We start from the raw sequence: 14,469 nt of genomic DNA on the forward strand, positions 1-14,469 counted from the left end.
AATAGATTAAATAGCATCACTTAAACAAACAAAGCGCTTCAAACAACAATTCTTCTTTAATTTTCTATTTCTAACATGTACATTTTGCATCTCGCAAGAATAATACATGGCATTGTTTTGCTTAAAACATTCTCTAGAAGTAACTGTACATATTGTGTTAAACGTTTATTTTTTCTGTTTCAGTTGATTCATCAAACGCATAAAGAATCTTATATATGTGAATTTTTTTCAATGGAATGTAGGGAACGCAAAAGTATAACGTGATCGTATAGATGTACTTCTCCATGCTTTTTGTCTACATTAATACTGAATGATATATTACACTTTACAATGGTCGCTTGGTGTGAGTGAACACTGTCGCTTTAAGCACGAGAAATATATGCGTCAAATGTTGAAATAATATATATTCACAGTGTTTATTATCTTCATGATGAATAACATGCGTAGTTTTGGATCTGCGACTTGTACATTTGCACACGCAAGATTCCGTAATAAATCTGTTATAATTTTCAATTTACTTTACATATCAATATCATTTATGCTATTTACTTTACCTCTCATTGCACAACATCAAAAACGTGTACGATCCTTGTAAGCTTGTAACATTAATATTTATAGCGCGTAAATAAGACGCGCTATATTCTTCCATTGTTTTTCCTTTTATTCAAGTGCATATTACACTGCTAAATCATTCTCTTTAATTATTTTCTTGTCACATTGTATCAACCTTTTTTGTAAATACACGAGAATAGAGGTGTTTATATTTCAATTAATGTCAATGAAAAGATATATCGAGCTTATACGCGATCTTCATCATTTAATTAGTAATTTGAACAAGCTTACACGTAAGGCGAGACACATAAATAAAAAGGCGATTAATGACGGGAATCCCTCGGATAGAATTCCGCAAGGGTGCTGGCCGGAATTCGCTTAAGCATCTCCTTGGGGAAGATTCGCAACAGTTGCCAGCCGATATCTAACGATTCAAAGACCGTACGGTTTTCGTAGCTACCCTGTGAAATAAAGTTCTTCTCGAATTTCGACAAGAATTCCAAGTACAATAGATCATCTGGCGTCAATGCCTCCTCTCCTACGACGGCTTTCATTGCCTGGACATCCTTTCCAATGGCATAGCAAGCATACTGAAAAGATATATTTATATAATTGTACAAAAATTATATTTGAAAACGATATATTTTAATTTAAATTATATATACATTTAAATTATATATATATTTCTTTTTTAATTATAATTAAAAGTTTTAAAAGTAATTATAGAAAAAAAAAGAAAGTAGAATATAATGTATAAAAAAGAATATATTAAAATATATCAAAATTCAATTTCGCAATTTAATAAGTTTGTATTTTTTTACAATTTAATATGATAACTTACCAGTTGATTAGATACATCAGAGTGATCTTTTCGTGTCATGCCTTCGCCAATGGCAGACTTCATGAGACGCGACAAGGACGGTAGTACGTTCACAGGTGGATAGATTTGCCTGTTGTGCAGCTGACGATCTACGTAGATCTGACCCTCGGTGATGTAACCAGTGAGATCGGGTATCGGGTGAGTAATATCGTCGTTGGGCATAGTGAGAATCGGAATCTGCGTAATGGAGCCGTTGCGGCCCTCTACACGACCGGCACGCTCATAGATGGTAGCCAGATCGGTGTACATGTAACCGGGGAAACCACGTCTACCCGGTACTTCTTCACGAGCGGCCGATACCTCACGCAACGCTTCGGCGTAAGAGGACATGTCCGTGAGAATGACCAGCACGTGTTTTTCGCACTGATACGCCAGGAATTCAGCCGCCGTCAAGGCCAGACGCGGTGTAATAATTCTTTCAATCGTCGGATCGTTGGCCAAATTCAAAAACAAGCATACGTTCTCCATAGAACCGTTCTCTTCAAAGTCCTGTTTGAAGAAACGTGCAGTCTCCATGTTAACACCCATAGCCGCAAATACGATGGCAAAGTTGTCCTCGTGTGAGTCAAGAACGGATTTACCAGGTACCTTTACAAGACCTGCTTGACGGCAAATTTGCGCGGCGATCTGTCACAAAATAAAAATTGAAGAATAAAATTTTGATTAAAAATATCGAAAAAGGAAAACTTTTATTTTAGAGAGTAAGATTCTATTTAGATGATTGGAGAAACTAATTGTGCGCGTAATTTAAGTAATACTGCGATACCTCGTTATGTGGTAGACCAGCAGCAGAGAAGATGGGAATCTTCTGACCACGAGCAATAGAGTTCATCACGTCGATGGCTGATATTCCAGTTTGAATCATTTCCTCTGGATAAATACGAGACCATGGATTAATAGGCTGTCCTTGAATATCCAAATAATCTTCTGCTAGGATTGGTGGGCCTTTGTCGATCGGTTTTCCTGATCCATTGAATACACGACCCAACATGTCCTCAGACACTGGGGTCCGCAGGATGTCACCGGTGAATTCGCAATGAGTGTTCTTCGCATCAATGCCTGATGTGCCCTCAAAAACTTGAACCACAGCTTTGGAACCAGAGACCTCCAATACTTGTCCAGAACGTAGAGAGCCATCAGCGAGTTTCAGTTGTACAATTTCAGCATACTTTGGGAACTTTACTTCATCCAATATTACCAATGGACCATTTACTCCAGATACTGTCTTATAAGCTGGAAGAAGCAAACAATAGTGTATTAATTACTGATTAGAACTGATATGTTTTTTTTATATTAATGGTTTTTAAATAAAATAAAATTTTAAATATTTAAAATAAAAAAATAGGAATATGTTAAAGAATTATATATTTTATACTGACTGATTTTTTTAAAGCTGATAATATCTTGAAATATATAATATTATATTTGTACTTTTCAAAAGTATCGTTAATTTTTTTTTGTTTTTTTTATATATATAAATAAGGAAATTGAGATGGTATATACGTACACTTGAATGCAATAAAAAAATACACTATATATATATTTTCCATTTAACATTTACGTTAACAAAATAAATTTTGTAAGAATAATATTTATCTACTTTCATAACTTCTAAAAAAACTTACAGTACCAATTTAATATGGTCAAAATTTTAGACAAATTATAAGACAATCATATTGTTCATCATTTATATATCTTTTGCACTATGTTATGTCATAATCTTCCAGATATTGTCGACGCAGGTTACGCCCGTAGACGAGAATATCATCAAATATTTAAATAACTGAGTTTTAAAACATCTCAGTGTCATTTCTATAATTCTGAATATTAATCGAGAAGTCATTTCAATATTTTCTAGAAACCTATAAAAGCAAAATTGCGTGTTTGTGCAAACTATTCGAGCGAACACGAATCGTCGTCTGCAGTCACATGACAAGCTCGGTCTCGAGAGTGACAAGTTCGACGGGGAGGTTCTCGGGGGGACAGTTTTCCATTCCTCATCGAGAAAATTCACGAGAAAAGCAAGATAATAAATGTTATCAATCAAGATTCTTTGCATACGAAAAAATCACTGAGAATTTCGAGGATCAGCTGATGCAGTCAGGAGGATCGATCAGATGCTACGCCCAATTGAGCCCCGAGTTCTCATCACAGATCTTCGTCGTCGAGGGTTACTTACTGAGACGGGGCTGCGCGATGAAGTCCCGGGACACGGCGAGCACATGTTCCTGGTTTGCCTGGTGATTGCTGATGCCTTTAGAATACATCTCGACTTATGGTTCTTCCGACAGTTCGCACTCGCACGTTATCCACTACTGTCACTACTCGCTCCGACGAATAGCAGAGGATACTAGCTGCGTCGAGAGAGACAGAGAGATGTATCGAGGAGGACAACTGGCGGAGGAGGGATGATCCGGGCGGCCGAATATCCACGAGCGCGGAAAATAATACGCGCAGAACGTCAAATATATAATGCGAGATGAGAGAGAATATTTTTTCTCGACGAAAAATTGCGTCTTGGAAAAAGTTACGCGTTCCTTGAAACGGTTTGCGAAAAAATTACAACGCGCGCGGGACACGCGAGAGAGAGAGAGAGAAGGATGGAAGACGAGGCACGTGCAATCACGTGGATTGGACTACGTGAATCGTTGAACGTTTGCTTCGAACGAAGCTCGAGGGAGGGAGCTATATTCGGCGCGTGGATAAAAATACACGAAATTGAGAAAAGTCGACAGGCGACAGGATTATTCACACAAAATTCAGGGTAATGTTCGTAATTTCTCGATATTCCTCGACATTGAATAATGGAAGATGTCGGCTTCTTTAATACGTGGCGACAATGCATTTGATGACGTTTGTGTTAATTGCGGGATAATATCGTGGAGAGAAAACTGTTCTCTTGGCGTTTATCTCATGTAAGTATATAATTTATTTAATCAATATCTTGAATGTGTAAATCGTGTCGATAATTTCTAAAATTATTGTTTCTATTACATAATATATAAAAATCTATGTTTATTTTTATTAACGTTTTGATAAATGTTTGAAAAATATAGATGAAAACTATTGATATACATATATGTATATATACAAGAGATAAGAGATGCAAGAATTAACCTGCAGTAGCCAGCAGGTGGCGTGATTGCCACAAGAAGTCAGGCACAGATCACACGGTACGACGGCTACGTTCATGCGGCTTCGTCTTCGCCGGTGACAGTTGCTCTGACAAGCGCAGGCGGCGGGCGGTGGGGCAGTGGTCGGTCACGTTTTCTGCGGGTAGGACGGTTTTTCTTGGCGCGAATCAGTCCATCCATCCACAGCAAGTGTACGAGAGCGAGCTGTTAGACTGTTCGACACAAAAAGCGATGGCGGCCCTCAAACGAATCACCAGCCTAACCCGGGCGCTCGCGACGGCGACATCCGCGTCGCGGCCTTGCTTCCAGCACGCCTCGAGAAAGACCTACTTCACGTATGTGAATGAACCATCCATGCCGATCCCTAATAAAGAGCCCTGTTGGCTGAAGACCGCCGACGAGGCTATCGAACAGGCTGAACTCGACTCAGGTAAATCGATGATGGTCTTTCTCAGCAAATGGAGCGACGCGATATTTCGTGGCTCTACCGAGTTTTATGACGGTTAATCCCATCAATTATTTTAATATTACGTAAATTTTATTTCCGTATCATGTTTATCTTATAAGTAAGACTATAACATAAGGAGACAGCAAATCGCTGAATCAGCCTTGTGCATAACATTATTTGTTGACGCAACGAAACCTTGATCATGAGCCTTCGTGATGATTTAACCGTCTTATTAACGGTTATTATTTCGTTATTGTAATGTTAAGATAAGCGTTCAAAGTTTCTCAATTTGAATAAATCATATTTTACTTATTTTTTTTTTACTCTAATAGGATTACTTTTTTGTATAACATTTAAATTATATTGTTTATCATTATTAATTTTTTTCGGATATATTTCATCACAGTGAAATATAGCCTCGAGTTCTTAACGATGATTAATGTAAATGGGACGATGGTTCATGTAAATGTCAAAGCACATAGGTATACGCAGTTGATCGTCTATTTGCGAGAGTGATTTCTATTAAATTGCACTTCCTCCAAGCTGCTTATCGTCCGCAATTGCATTAGATAAAGGCAATGTATGATACGAGGTGCTCTGCAAAGTTTCTAACATTATATATATTCTAGTTTTTGTAAACATTTATACAAATTCTTGTTTTTTGACTCAGAATCAGATACAAATTTTACCCAAACATTTTACAATAAACATTTTTTATATAGAATAATGTTGGTTACACATAGAATTACGTAAATCTAATTTTTATATTTGTAATTATATTCTACATTTTTTATATAAAAAAAAACAAAATATTTAAATCTTATCGTGCGCAAAATAATATTTCAATCTTAAGATAGATAAATGATTTGTACGTCGGTACATTTAGCGTAAGATTTAGCGCAAGGTACTCTTTGCAAAACTTTCAGCCGATTGATTTATATGTGGCCAAATTTCGCGCCCCGTCAAGACCCCACTTGCGAGATAATCGATTGCCAGTACTATAATCAAGAATATACATATAGCCAAATTGCCTTGAATTTTCAGCATTATTTTCGTACAATTGTCACAGTGAATTATTCATAAGCGCGGTGACATAAGTATGCTTGATGTTTTTCTAGCGATGTTTTTTTTCACGCATCGATATTTTGCAATATGTTTTAAAAAATGCTGTTTAAATAACAAGGATAATGATATATGTGCTTTAGATTATTGTTTGCAAAGTTTTTCCGATTTATTCATAATTTATATGCTGGGTAACATCAATACTTCTTCATATTTCCAATATCGATTGCTGTTTGAGTGTTTGATAAGATCGATTCAACACATACGATTATCATGTACTTAATTCATACTTTATTTGTCATAAAGAGAATGTCATTATGAAAGTCATTAAAACACTTGCTGATAAAGAAAACTGATAATCAACCGACATTCTTTGTTATTAATAACACATAATTTAAGTGAAGAAAAATTAATTTTAGTCTCTATTTATATTATTTATTAATATATAAAATTTATTTATATATAATCTAATTTTTGGGAGAAAAGCTACAAAAAACTTTTCAAATAATATAAATTCAATTCAAGTTGTAAAGTTAATTCATATTTATCCATGACACCGGTTTTCGTCCTTGATATATGAAATGATGTTGTAAGATGTCCTTGTTACTCTTAATGTTTCGTTTGATTCCCGTTAAGCTAAATGAGCTTTCTAATCTTATCTTTACGTTTGTCTTCTGATGCTTCTCATCGCTAAATTTACAAACGACTTCCTTGTCTTGTTCGAGCATCACAGTTTTATAATAATTTTCTAATATATTATATACAAATATATTTCGGATAGGACTGATAAAAAACTTCACAGCTGACAGTTGTGCAAACGATATTGAACGAGTGAATATACTACCAACATTGACCTCGATATGCAAATCTACGTATATATATATATATATATATACATCCGAAGTCCAACTTCTGTTTAAATATAGTCCACCATTACCATCGACTAAAATTTTGCCAACATAATAAACTAGATTATTTTCGATGAAAATTTTCACGATGTAAACATCTTTCCGATTTTCTTGTGATATTTTTATAGGTTTTTTTTGTATTTAAAAAAATTGTATGCACTTTTTATAAACGAATTAATTTGTAATTTTTATTTTTAATTTTTCCAATTTTTTTTATGATTCTTCTAAACTCGTGTACTAATAATTGAAACATATTGAATAATATAGATATGAGAGATATATGAAATGTCATATGTGCGATATCACATAACATTGCGTGTAACGATCGCATTTCGATAAGATTCGCAAAGTAACAATATTTTCTATTATACGGGAAAATAAAAATGTCTACGCTTTATTATTTTGGACTTTTTGTGCTTTAAAAATGTTTTTTAGAACATATGAATATTATAATATTTATATAATATTTATATATTTCTCTTCAACTATATTTTTAGTTATATAATACAAATTGAAAAAGCTATAACATTACAGCTATTACATTACAGTTATAATACGAGTAATATAAAAATTGTTATTTTGATGATTAATTTGATTGTAGTAATAATAATTTTGTAATTTTATATATCTTTTAAGTGCATCGAATAGTAATAAATATAATAATGTTGTAGTAATTTATATCCTCGCATTTAATAAGAATTCCGATAAAATGCATGTGGTAAGAACACCTGCATTCGTTAATTAAAGCTTATTTGGAAATAGATATATTTCCTCGCACGTAGATAACTTTAACATTTCATAATACATATATACTGCGTTACTGCCTGTAAAATTTTTAGGAATCTTATTTTACAGGCTAGATGAAAATACTAAAACCAAAATGTACTAGTCCATAATAAATGAATGAGATAAATATTATACGATATAAATATTATGAAATGTATTTGTATTTACCAACATTTATATACAGAATCATTGTGATAAACTATATAAACATTAGGCAATGTATGCTGTTATCTGCAATATGTTTTTGTATGATACATACTACGAAGTACAAAGTACAAGGTCCCCGAACTGTGTAGCTTCCTATCAGTGTGATGAAAAATAATTTTCCTTCTTGACTTTTGTAATGGCATATGATTATATGCATTAATAGTATCTGACGATAATATGATGCATACAAACATAATAATAATTTGAAGAAAATGAATTACTATTCTTTATGATTTATCACAAGAAAAGTATTATATATGATAAACCGCTATCATTCATGTACAAATTGTAACACGATTACAATGTAAAACTATGTATAGTAAATTTGATAATTTTAAATCCTCATTATGTTCGAGTTGTTTTAAGATATATATAGATATATTAATAGCTTAAGAAAGACAAGAGAGAGAAAAGATCTGGATGTATTCCTATTGAAAAAAATTAAATTAGATTTTAAGTTAGAAATAAATGAAATAGGAAAGGTAGGAAAAAAAAATTGGAAAAACTTTTCTTCAAAAAGTTTAAACTTGACGTGTGTAAATAGATTGTACAATGTTTTTTAATATTTAATATTAATTTAATATCGAACAATTCTCATCTCGACAAAAAACCTTAAGTTTACAAAATACCCTGTAAAGATATTTTTTTAACTCTCGATTCATTACATATTTACAGATCAGCAGGTGTACATCCAGGGCGCGGCAGCAACACCCGTCGAATTGTTAAGAGCTATGACGGATTATGGAGTACGATGCGATGTGAGAAACGTTCGTTTATATCATATGCATCTCGAGGGTGCGGCTCCATTCGCTAAACCAGAAAACGCCAGTACGTCATGGTTTACACTTGATTTACAATCTTCTGTCTTTCAAAATATCTGAATAACAACTCGTCACACTTAGCACGTTGTCTTACTATTCGCGCTCTTTTGCAGTCGCATGACTCGCTACCTAGTTTTGTCTCTATTTTAAAAGTCTACTTTATATAGTTTCTTACCTGTAGAGAATTTATAATTTGTTATATTTAAAAGTTTAAACTTTTATTTTTTTTAGTTGTAAAAGTTTTTAATTTTAACAGAAGCTTAATTTGTGAGATAGATACTAAGACTTTCATAAGTTGAATGTGAATTATATGAAATAAAATTACATTTTTTTTATCTGCAAAAAATTAATTTTAAATTAGTTAAAAAAAAAAATCCAAGAAAAGCTTGTATTATTTAAGTTTGCTTTTATGAACGTGTGTATCTTATAATGTGTTTACGTATTTGTGCAGAACATTTTAGATCTGTCAGCTTGTTCATTGGCGGCAACGTACGGTCCGCGGTGAATGCAGGCACCGCCGACTGCATTCCCATCTTCCTGCACGAAATCCCGCGTCTCTTCAAAGAAGGCTACCTGAAACCCGATATTTCACTCATCCACGTATCTCCGCCAGACAAGAAGGGTTATTGTTCCCTTGGCACCAGCGTAGACTCCGTTCGGTCCGCCGTGAGTCATTCCAAACGTATCGTAGGTAAATCTCGGAAAAATTTCGCGAATACCTACATTCTTCTTTATATGAAGGCAGAATTTAAAGAAGGGTTAATTTTTCGCAGCTTTAGTCAATAAACATATGCCCAGGACCTTTGGCGACGCTATTATTCACGAAAGCCATCTGGACTTCGCTGTAGAACATCATCAACCGTTACCGGTTCACCCGGTGAGCCCACCGTCTAAAGCTGAACAGCAGATCGGCAAGAACATCGCGGAGAATCTAGTAGTTGATGGCGCTACGTTACAGCTGGGTATCGGCAGTATACCTGACGCCGTACTGTCGTTGTTGGGCAATCATAAAGATCTGGGAATTCATAGCGAAATGTTCAGCGACGGCGTGGTGGATCTTGTGAATAAGGGTTGTATCACGAACAATCAAAAGACGATGCATCGAGGTCGGATCGTTGGTTCCTTTTGTGTGGGCTCGGAGAAACTTTATGATTTCATGCACAACAATCCCTTTATAGGTACGTCCGCGTCTGCACATATTTGAAATTATTATTGATATCAATAGTTTTAAGTTTCAATGGCTTACTTTTTTTTTATTTGTTTTTTACAGAAATGTTGGTTGTGGATTACGTCAATGATCCTAGAATAGTTGCCAAGCAGCCAAAGATGACGGCCATTAACTCGTGTATAGAAGTGGACATCACTGGTCAGATCTGCTCGGACAGCATTGGCACAAGAATGTATTCCGGTTTCGGTGGACAACTAGATTTCATTACGGGTGCTGCGATGAGCGAGGATCGACAAGGAAAACCGATCATAGCTCTTCAGTCGGTGACTTCTAAGGGTCACAGCAAAATACAGCCGGTTCTAACATTAGGTAAGTGAATAGATCTGTCGAAATAATCTTTTTTTTTCATAATTTCATGAATTCCACAATTGAACGATTGATGCAATATGAAAATAATTATATAAATCTTCAAGTGAAATAATGTCATTATATCATAATCCTGTAACTTTTGAAATTACTGCTAATTATGCTAAAGTACATACGAAACCTATGATGTAGAGAATTATAATACATATTAGTGATTTAACGTATTATAAAACTGTACATTAAGTTTTTTAATTTATATTATATTTACTGAATTTAAATATATTTATTTAATTGATATTTAATTAATTAATTATTTATTTAATTTATTTTATATTTACATTATATTTACATAAATTTGCGCGCATCCCAAATCTGGTTTTGGGTTAATTCACTTCTGTATTGATCCAACACGCTTATATGTACGAATCGTTATTTCGTCACGTTACGTTAACAGGTGCTGGAGTAGTCACTAATAGAGCAGTGGCACGATACGTCGTGACCGAGCAAGGAATTGCCTGCCTGTTTGGCAAAAGTCTTCAACAACGGGCGTACGAGTTGATTCAGGTGGCTCATCCCGATCACAGAGAGGCGCTCGAAAAGGCGGCGTTCGAACGTTTGAAAATGATGCCTGCGCCATAAGCTTGAAAACAACGTGACGAGGCAGGAAAATCATATTCAATAGCATTTTATAATCGGTCGTTCGCGTGTTTTAGTCGCGCGTATAACGGCCAACAATCAGAGAGTCATGTGGTGTCTTCTTCTTGTATGATATACGCGCTCTCTTGCCGGAAGACAATTTGTCGGCTTCCTAAAGTAAACGACAGATGATAAATAATGTGCTAACTAGATCGAGAATTTAATATGCTATAAATTGTAACATTACACATATATATAAGAAGAGTCCGTAATACAAAAGATTGTGCTCGTATTCATATATATAGATACTAATTAGATCATACGTATGTTTTATATTGTCAGAGAGAAAGAGATGTTTGTGCTTTTGAACACACAAAAAAAATGGCATTATTTGTGCCATTCCGAAAATGTGTATTAAGCATTTTTTATAGTAAATCTATCAACGTTCCTTTGTATAATTTCTTGTATGTTACAACTGTAACGAATTCGAAATACGAATATACAAAAGAAAAAAAATATATATAAAAGATAACGCTAATTGTTGATATTTTATTGTGCACAATATCCTTAATATATTTTTCTTTATATTAAAAGAAATGAAATAGTTATAGTGATTTGTATTTCTATTTATATTTGAAATATATTCGAATTACAAAAATTCAAATAGATTTAGTGTATCCGCCAATTGTATAAAACATTATCTCGAAAAATCGAACGCCGCCCAATCAGATGTTCAAACAACGGTTTGTGGAGATGGTAACCGATTCGTATCGTATTTGACATATACGCAAGATCAGCAAGATTTCTTTTATATTATGTGTCGTGTAAATTTTTATACGATCGTTATACACATTTATTGTCGTATTATCCACGAGAGCTTGTCACATGTGATCAGTTTCGGAACGATGAAAAGATGTTCCGAAATCTGAGATTGATCTTTGGCAAAATTCGACAAAATACAACAAAACCTTTTCATTTATGCGGACAGCGGTATTTGCAAAGTTTGAGGGAACCTTCTCAACCGTTAAAGCGATGTCCAAAATGGGTTTGTATAGAAGACGCGGTAAAAATTATAAATTCAGGTATTTATTACAGTTATTATAATTTATAATAGACCGATATTTAAATTCTGTGCTTTTTTTTGAAAAAATATGATAATCGTTTTATAAATTTCTTAATCAATTCTCAAATTCATTAGGAAAGAAATAGAAAAAGAATATATAACATTTTTAACTTAACTCAATTTTTTCTATTTTTTTATTGTGTGAATGAATGATAGCTTGGAATTTTTTTTTTAAATATCGCACATAAGTCGGATATATCAGAAAATTTCAAAAAATAATTTTTTCCACTAAATATTCAATAAATGTAAATTATTATGATGAGTGTGTTATATTATCATAAAGCAGATTTTCTTTGCAAACCCAATCACTTATCTTTCCAGAACATTTGGTTTTCATACAAGGTGGTGCGGCCACGCCGATGGAGCTCGTGCGTGCCATGACTGAGCACGGGGTATGCAATAATTTGCGTGGAGTCAGGTTGGTGCATATGAGCCTCGAGGGAGATACACCGTTTGTCAATCCCGAATTTGAGAGTACGGTATTCGCGTAATAGTCGCAATCCCCATCCTAAACACAATGTTCGATGATGAAAAATAACAGCTTGCGACGATGTTACATTAAAGAGCACTTCAGGTCCATCAGCCTGTACGTGGGTAGTAATGTCAGGGAAGCGGTGAACGAGGGACGAGCAGACTGCATCCCGGTATTCCTCCACGAAGTTCCGAGGTTGTTCTACGAGAAGAGAATCGTGCCGGACATCGCGCTGATCCACGTGAGCATGCCAGACGCACGTGGATTCTGCTCGCTCGGAGTCAGTGCGGATTGCACCCGTGCCGCGATTTGCACCGCCAAAGTTCTCATCGGTATCATTAATCAGCGAATCATTAATTATAACAGCAACGATAGAATAAGATATGATAACAAGATGAAAGATATCCTATCCTGATCCATCTGTTGGTCAAGGAGCATTTTGAAGGCGTCAATTAAAAAAAAATAATTTCTTTTATGTATAATCGTTAACTGTAGTATTAAATTATTAAAAAGTTGTTTCTTCTTTTTCCAGCGCAAGTAAACGAGCACATGCCAAGGTCCTTCGGCGACACGGTGATCCATTCGAGCCATTTTGACTGGGCAGTAAGACACGATTGTCCTTTACCTTGCGTGGTTTGTCCACCGCCCAGCGATCTTGAGCTCGAAATTGGCAAGATCATCGCGCAGCGCTTGATCGAAGACGGAGCGACGTTGCAGGTCGGTATCGGTAATATTCCCGACGCGGTACTCTGCGCCCTGGTCAATCACAAAGATTTGGGAATACACTCGGAGATTCTTTGCGACGCGATGGTCGACCTCGTCGAGCATGGTAACATCACAAACAGGTGCAAGACCAAACATAGAGGACGTATGGTCGGTTCTTTCGGTATCGGCACAAAACGATTATACGACTTCCTGCATAACAATCCATTTATCGGTAATTATCATAATGGATTTACCTTGATTGAAAGAAGGTATGACTGTTATTTTGCAATTGTAATTGTACCGTCTCATCGCTAGAGATGCTAGCGATCAATTACGTGAACGATCCTCGGGTGATTTCAATGCAACCAAAGATGACAGCCATTAACTCTTGCATCGAGATGGATCTCACCGGCCAGGTGTGCTCGGACAGTTTAGGTTGTAAGATGTATTCCGGTTTCGGCGGTCAGTTGGATTTTCTTCGAGGTGCAGCGATTAGTCAGGATGTTCGTGGAAAAGCCATCGTTGCGTTCCCCTCAGTCACCAGCAAAGGGGACAGTAAAATACAACCAGTGCTTAAACTCGGTACAATCTAGATTAGATTTGATTAGAAATTATCGCTTTGAATAAACTTTATTTTAGTACATAATTTTATTTGATGAAATAAAATTATGTATTAAAATAATTTAGTACATAATTATTTGATAAAATTGTGATATTTTAGTATATCTTGACGAATCTATTACAGGAGCTGGAGTGGTAATTACGAGAGCTCATGCACACTACATAGTTACAGAACACGGAGTGGCGAACCTCTTTGGTAAAACCTTACGACAAAGAGCGAATGCATTGATTCAAATTGCGCATCCAGATCATAGAGAATGCCTCGAAAAGGCCGCGTTCGAGCGCTTGAAATCTAATCCAACAAAATATCTGTAACGCTTATAATATGTAAATATATTCAAATTATGTGACAGTTCAAGTCTTGTATAAGTACATATACAAAAAGGGCAGAAATTCAAGCACATGTGTCTTAATTTAAGTTTGAGTCAAAAGTAAATTAATGTCATAAATTACTTTAAATATATATATTAGTTTTTACAACAAATGAGCTAAAATAATAAATTATCTTTGAAATATAACAAAATGTCCTAAATTAAGTAAATTTATGAGACTAATAAATATTTTTTAAAAGACTTTTACT

At 34.8% G+C, this 14,469-nt stretch overlaps 3 protein-coding genes across 3 annotated transcripts; 2 read left to right on the forward strand and 1 right to left on the reverse strand.

Annotated features, from left to right (window-relative positions):
- Positions 1-37: 37 nt before the first annotated feature.
- On the reverse strand, positions 38-4,016 carry Vha55 (V-type proton ATPase subunit Vha55). The gene is made up of 4 exons (XM_072903991.1): positions 3,612-4,016; positions 2,199-2,665; positions 1,394-2,059; positions 38-1,142 (listed from the first exon to the last, which is right to left on the reverse strand). The coding sequence occupies exons 1-4, from the start codon at positions 3,697-3,699 to the stop codon at positions 876-878; spliced, it is 1,488 nt and encodes a 495-aa protein (XP_072760092.1). The 5' UTR covers positions 3,700-4,016; the 3' UTR covers positions 38-875.
- A 588-nt stretch (positions 4,017-4,604) lies between these two features.
- On the forward strand, positions 4,605-11,161 carry LOC140672126 (succinyl-CoA:acetate/propanoyl-CoA:succinate CoA transferase). The gene is made up of 6 exons (XM_072903992.1): positions 4,605-4,996; positions 8,653-8,805; positions 9,250-9,489; positions 9,572-9,976; positions 10,069-10,335; positions 10,787-11,161. Exons 1-6 carry the CDS (start codon positions 4,798-4,800, stop codon positions 10,969-10,971), a joined length of 1,449 nt encoding a protein of 482 aa, XP_072760093.1. The 5' UTR covers positions 4,605-4,797; the 3' UTR covers positions 10,972-11,161.
- A 530-nt stretch (positions 11,162-11,691) lies between these two features.
- On the forward strand, positions 11,692-14,204 carry LOC140672132 (succinyl-CoA:acetate/propanoyl-CoA:succinate CoA transferase). Its single transcript, XM_072903999.1, has 6 exons — positions 11,692-12,050; positions 12,413-12,565; positions 12,656-12,895; positions 13,096-13,500; positions 13,584-13,850; positions 14,014-14,204. The coding sequence occupies exons 1-6, from the start codon at positions 11,882-11,884 to the stop codon at positions 14,202-14,204; spliced, it is 1,425 nt and encodes a 474-aa protein (XP_072760100.1). The 5' UTR covers positions 11,692-11,881.
- The last annotated feature ends 265 nt before the right edge of the window (positions 14,205-14,469 follow it).

The sequence above is a fragment of the Anoplolepis gracilipes genome, chromosome 12 (genome assembly GCF_047496725.1).
Source record: "Anoplolepis gracilipes chromosome 12, ASM4749672v1, whole genome shotgun sequence".
Taxonomy (NCBI): Eukaryota; Metazoa; Arthropoda; class Insecta; order Hymenoptera; family Formicidae; genus Anoplolepis; species Anoplolepis gracilipes.

Bases quoted from the DNA above. Each gene is read 5' to 3' on its own strand.
- Vha55 (XM_072903991.1), bottom strand. From the start codon at position 3,699: ATGTATTCTAAAGGCATCAGCAATCACCAGGCAAACCAGGAACATGTG. The intron at 2,666-3,611 runs GTAAGTAACCCT...TGCTTCTTCCAG, and splicing joins CATCGCGCAGCCCCGTCTCA to CTTATAAGACAGTATCTGGA. The intron at 1,143-1,393 runs GTAAGTTATCAT...ATATCTTTTCAG, and splicing joins CTGATGTATCTAATCAACTG to TATGCTTGCTATGCCATTGG.
- LOC140672126 (XM_072903992.1), top strand. From the start codon at position 4,798: ATGGCGGCCCTCAAACGAATCACCAGCCTAACCCGGGCGCTCGCGACG. The intron at 9,977-10,068 runs GTACGTCCGCGT...TGTTTTTTACAG, and splicing joins GCACAACAATCCCTTTATAG to AAATGTTGGTTGTGGATTAC. The intron at 10,336-10,786 runs GTAAGTGAATAG...TTACGTTAACAG, and splicing joins ACAGCCGGTTCTAACATTAG to GTGCTGGAGTAGTCACTAAT.
- LOC140672132 (XM_072903999.1), top strand. From the start codon at position 11,882: ATGTTCCGAAATCTGAGATTGATCTTTGGCAAAATTCGACAAAATACA. The intron at 12,566-12,655 runs GTACGGTATTCG...GTTACATTAAAG, and splicing joins TGTCAATCCCGAATTTGAGA to AGCACTTCAGGTCCATCAGC. The intron at 12,896-13,095 runs GTATCATTAATC...TTCTTTTTCCAG, and splicing joins CACCGCCAAAGTTCTCATCG to CGCAAGTAAACGAGCACATG.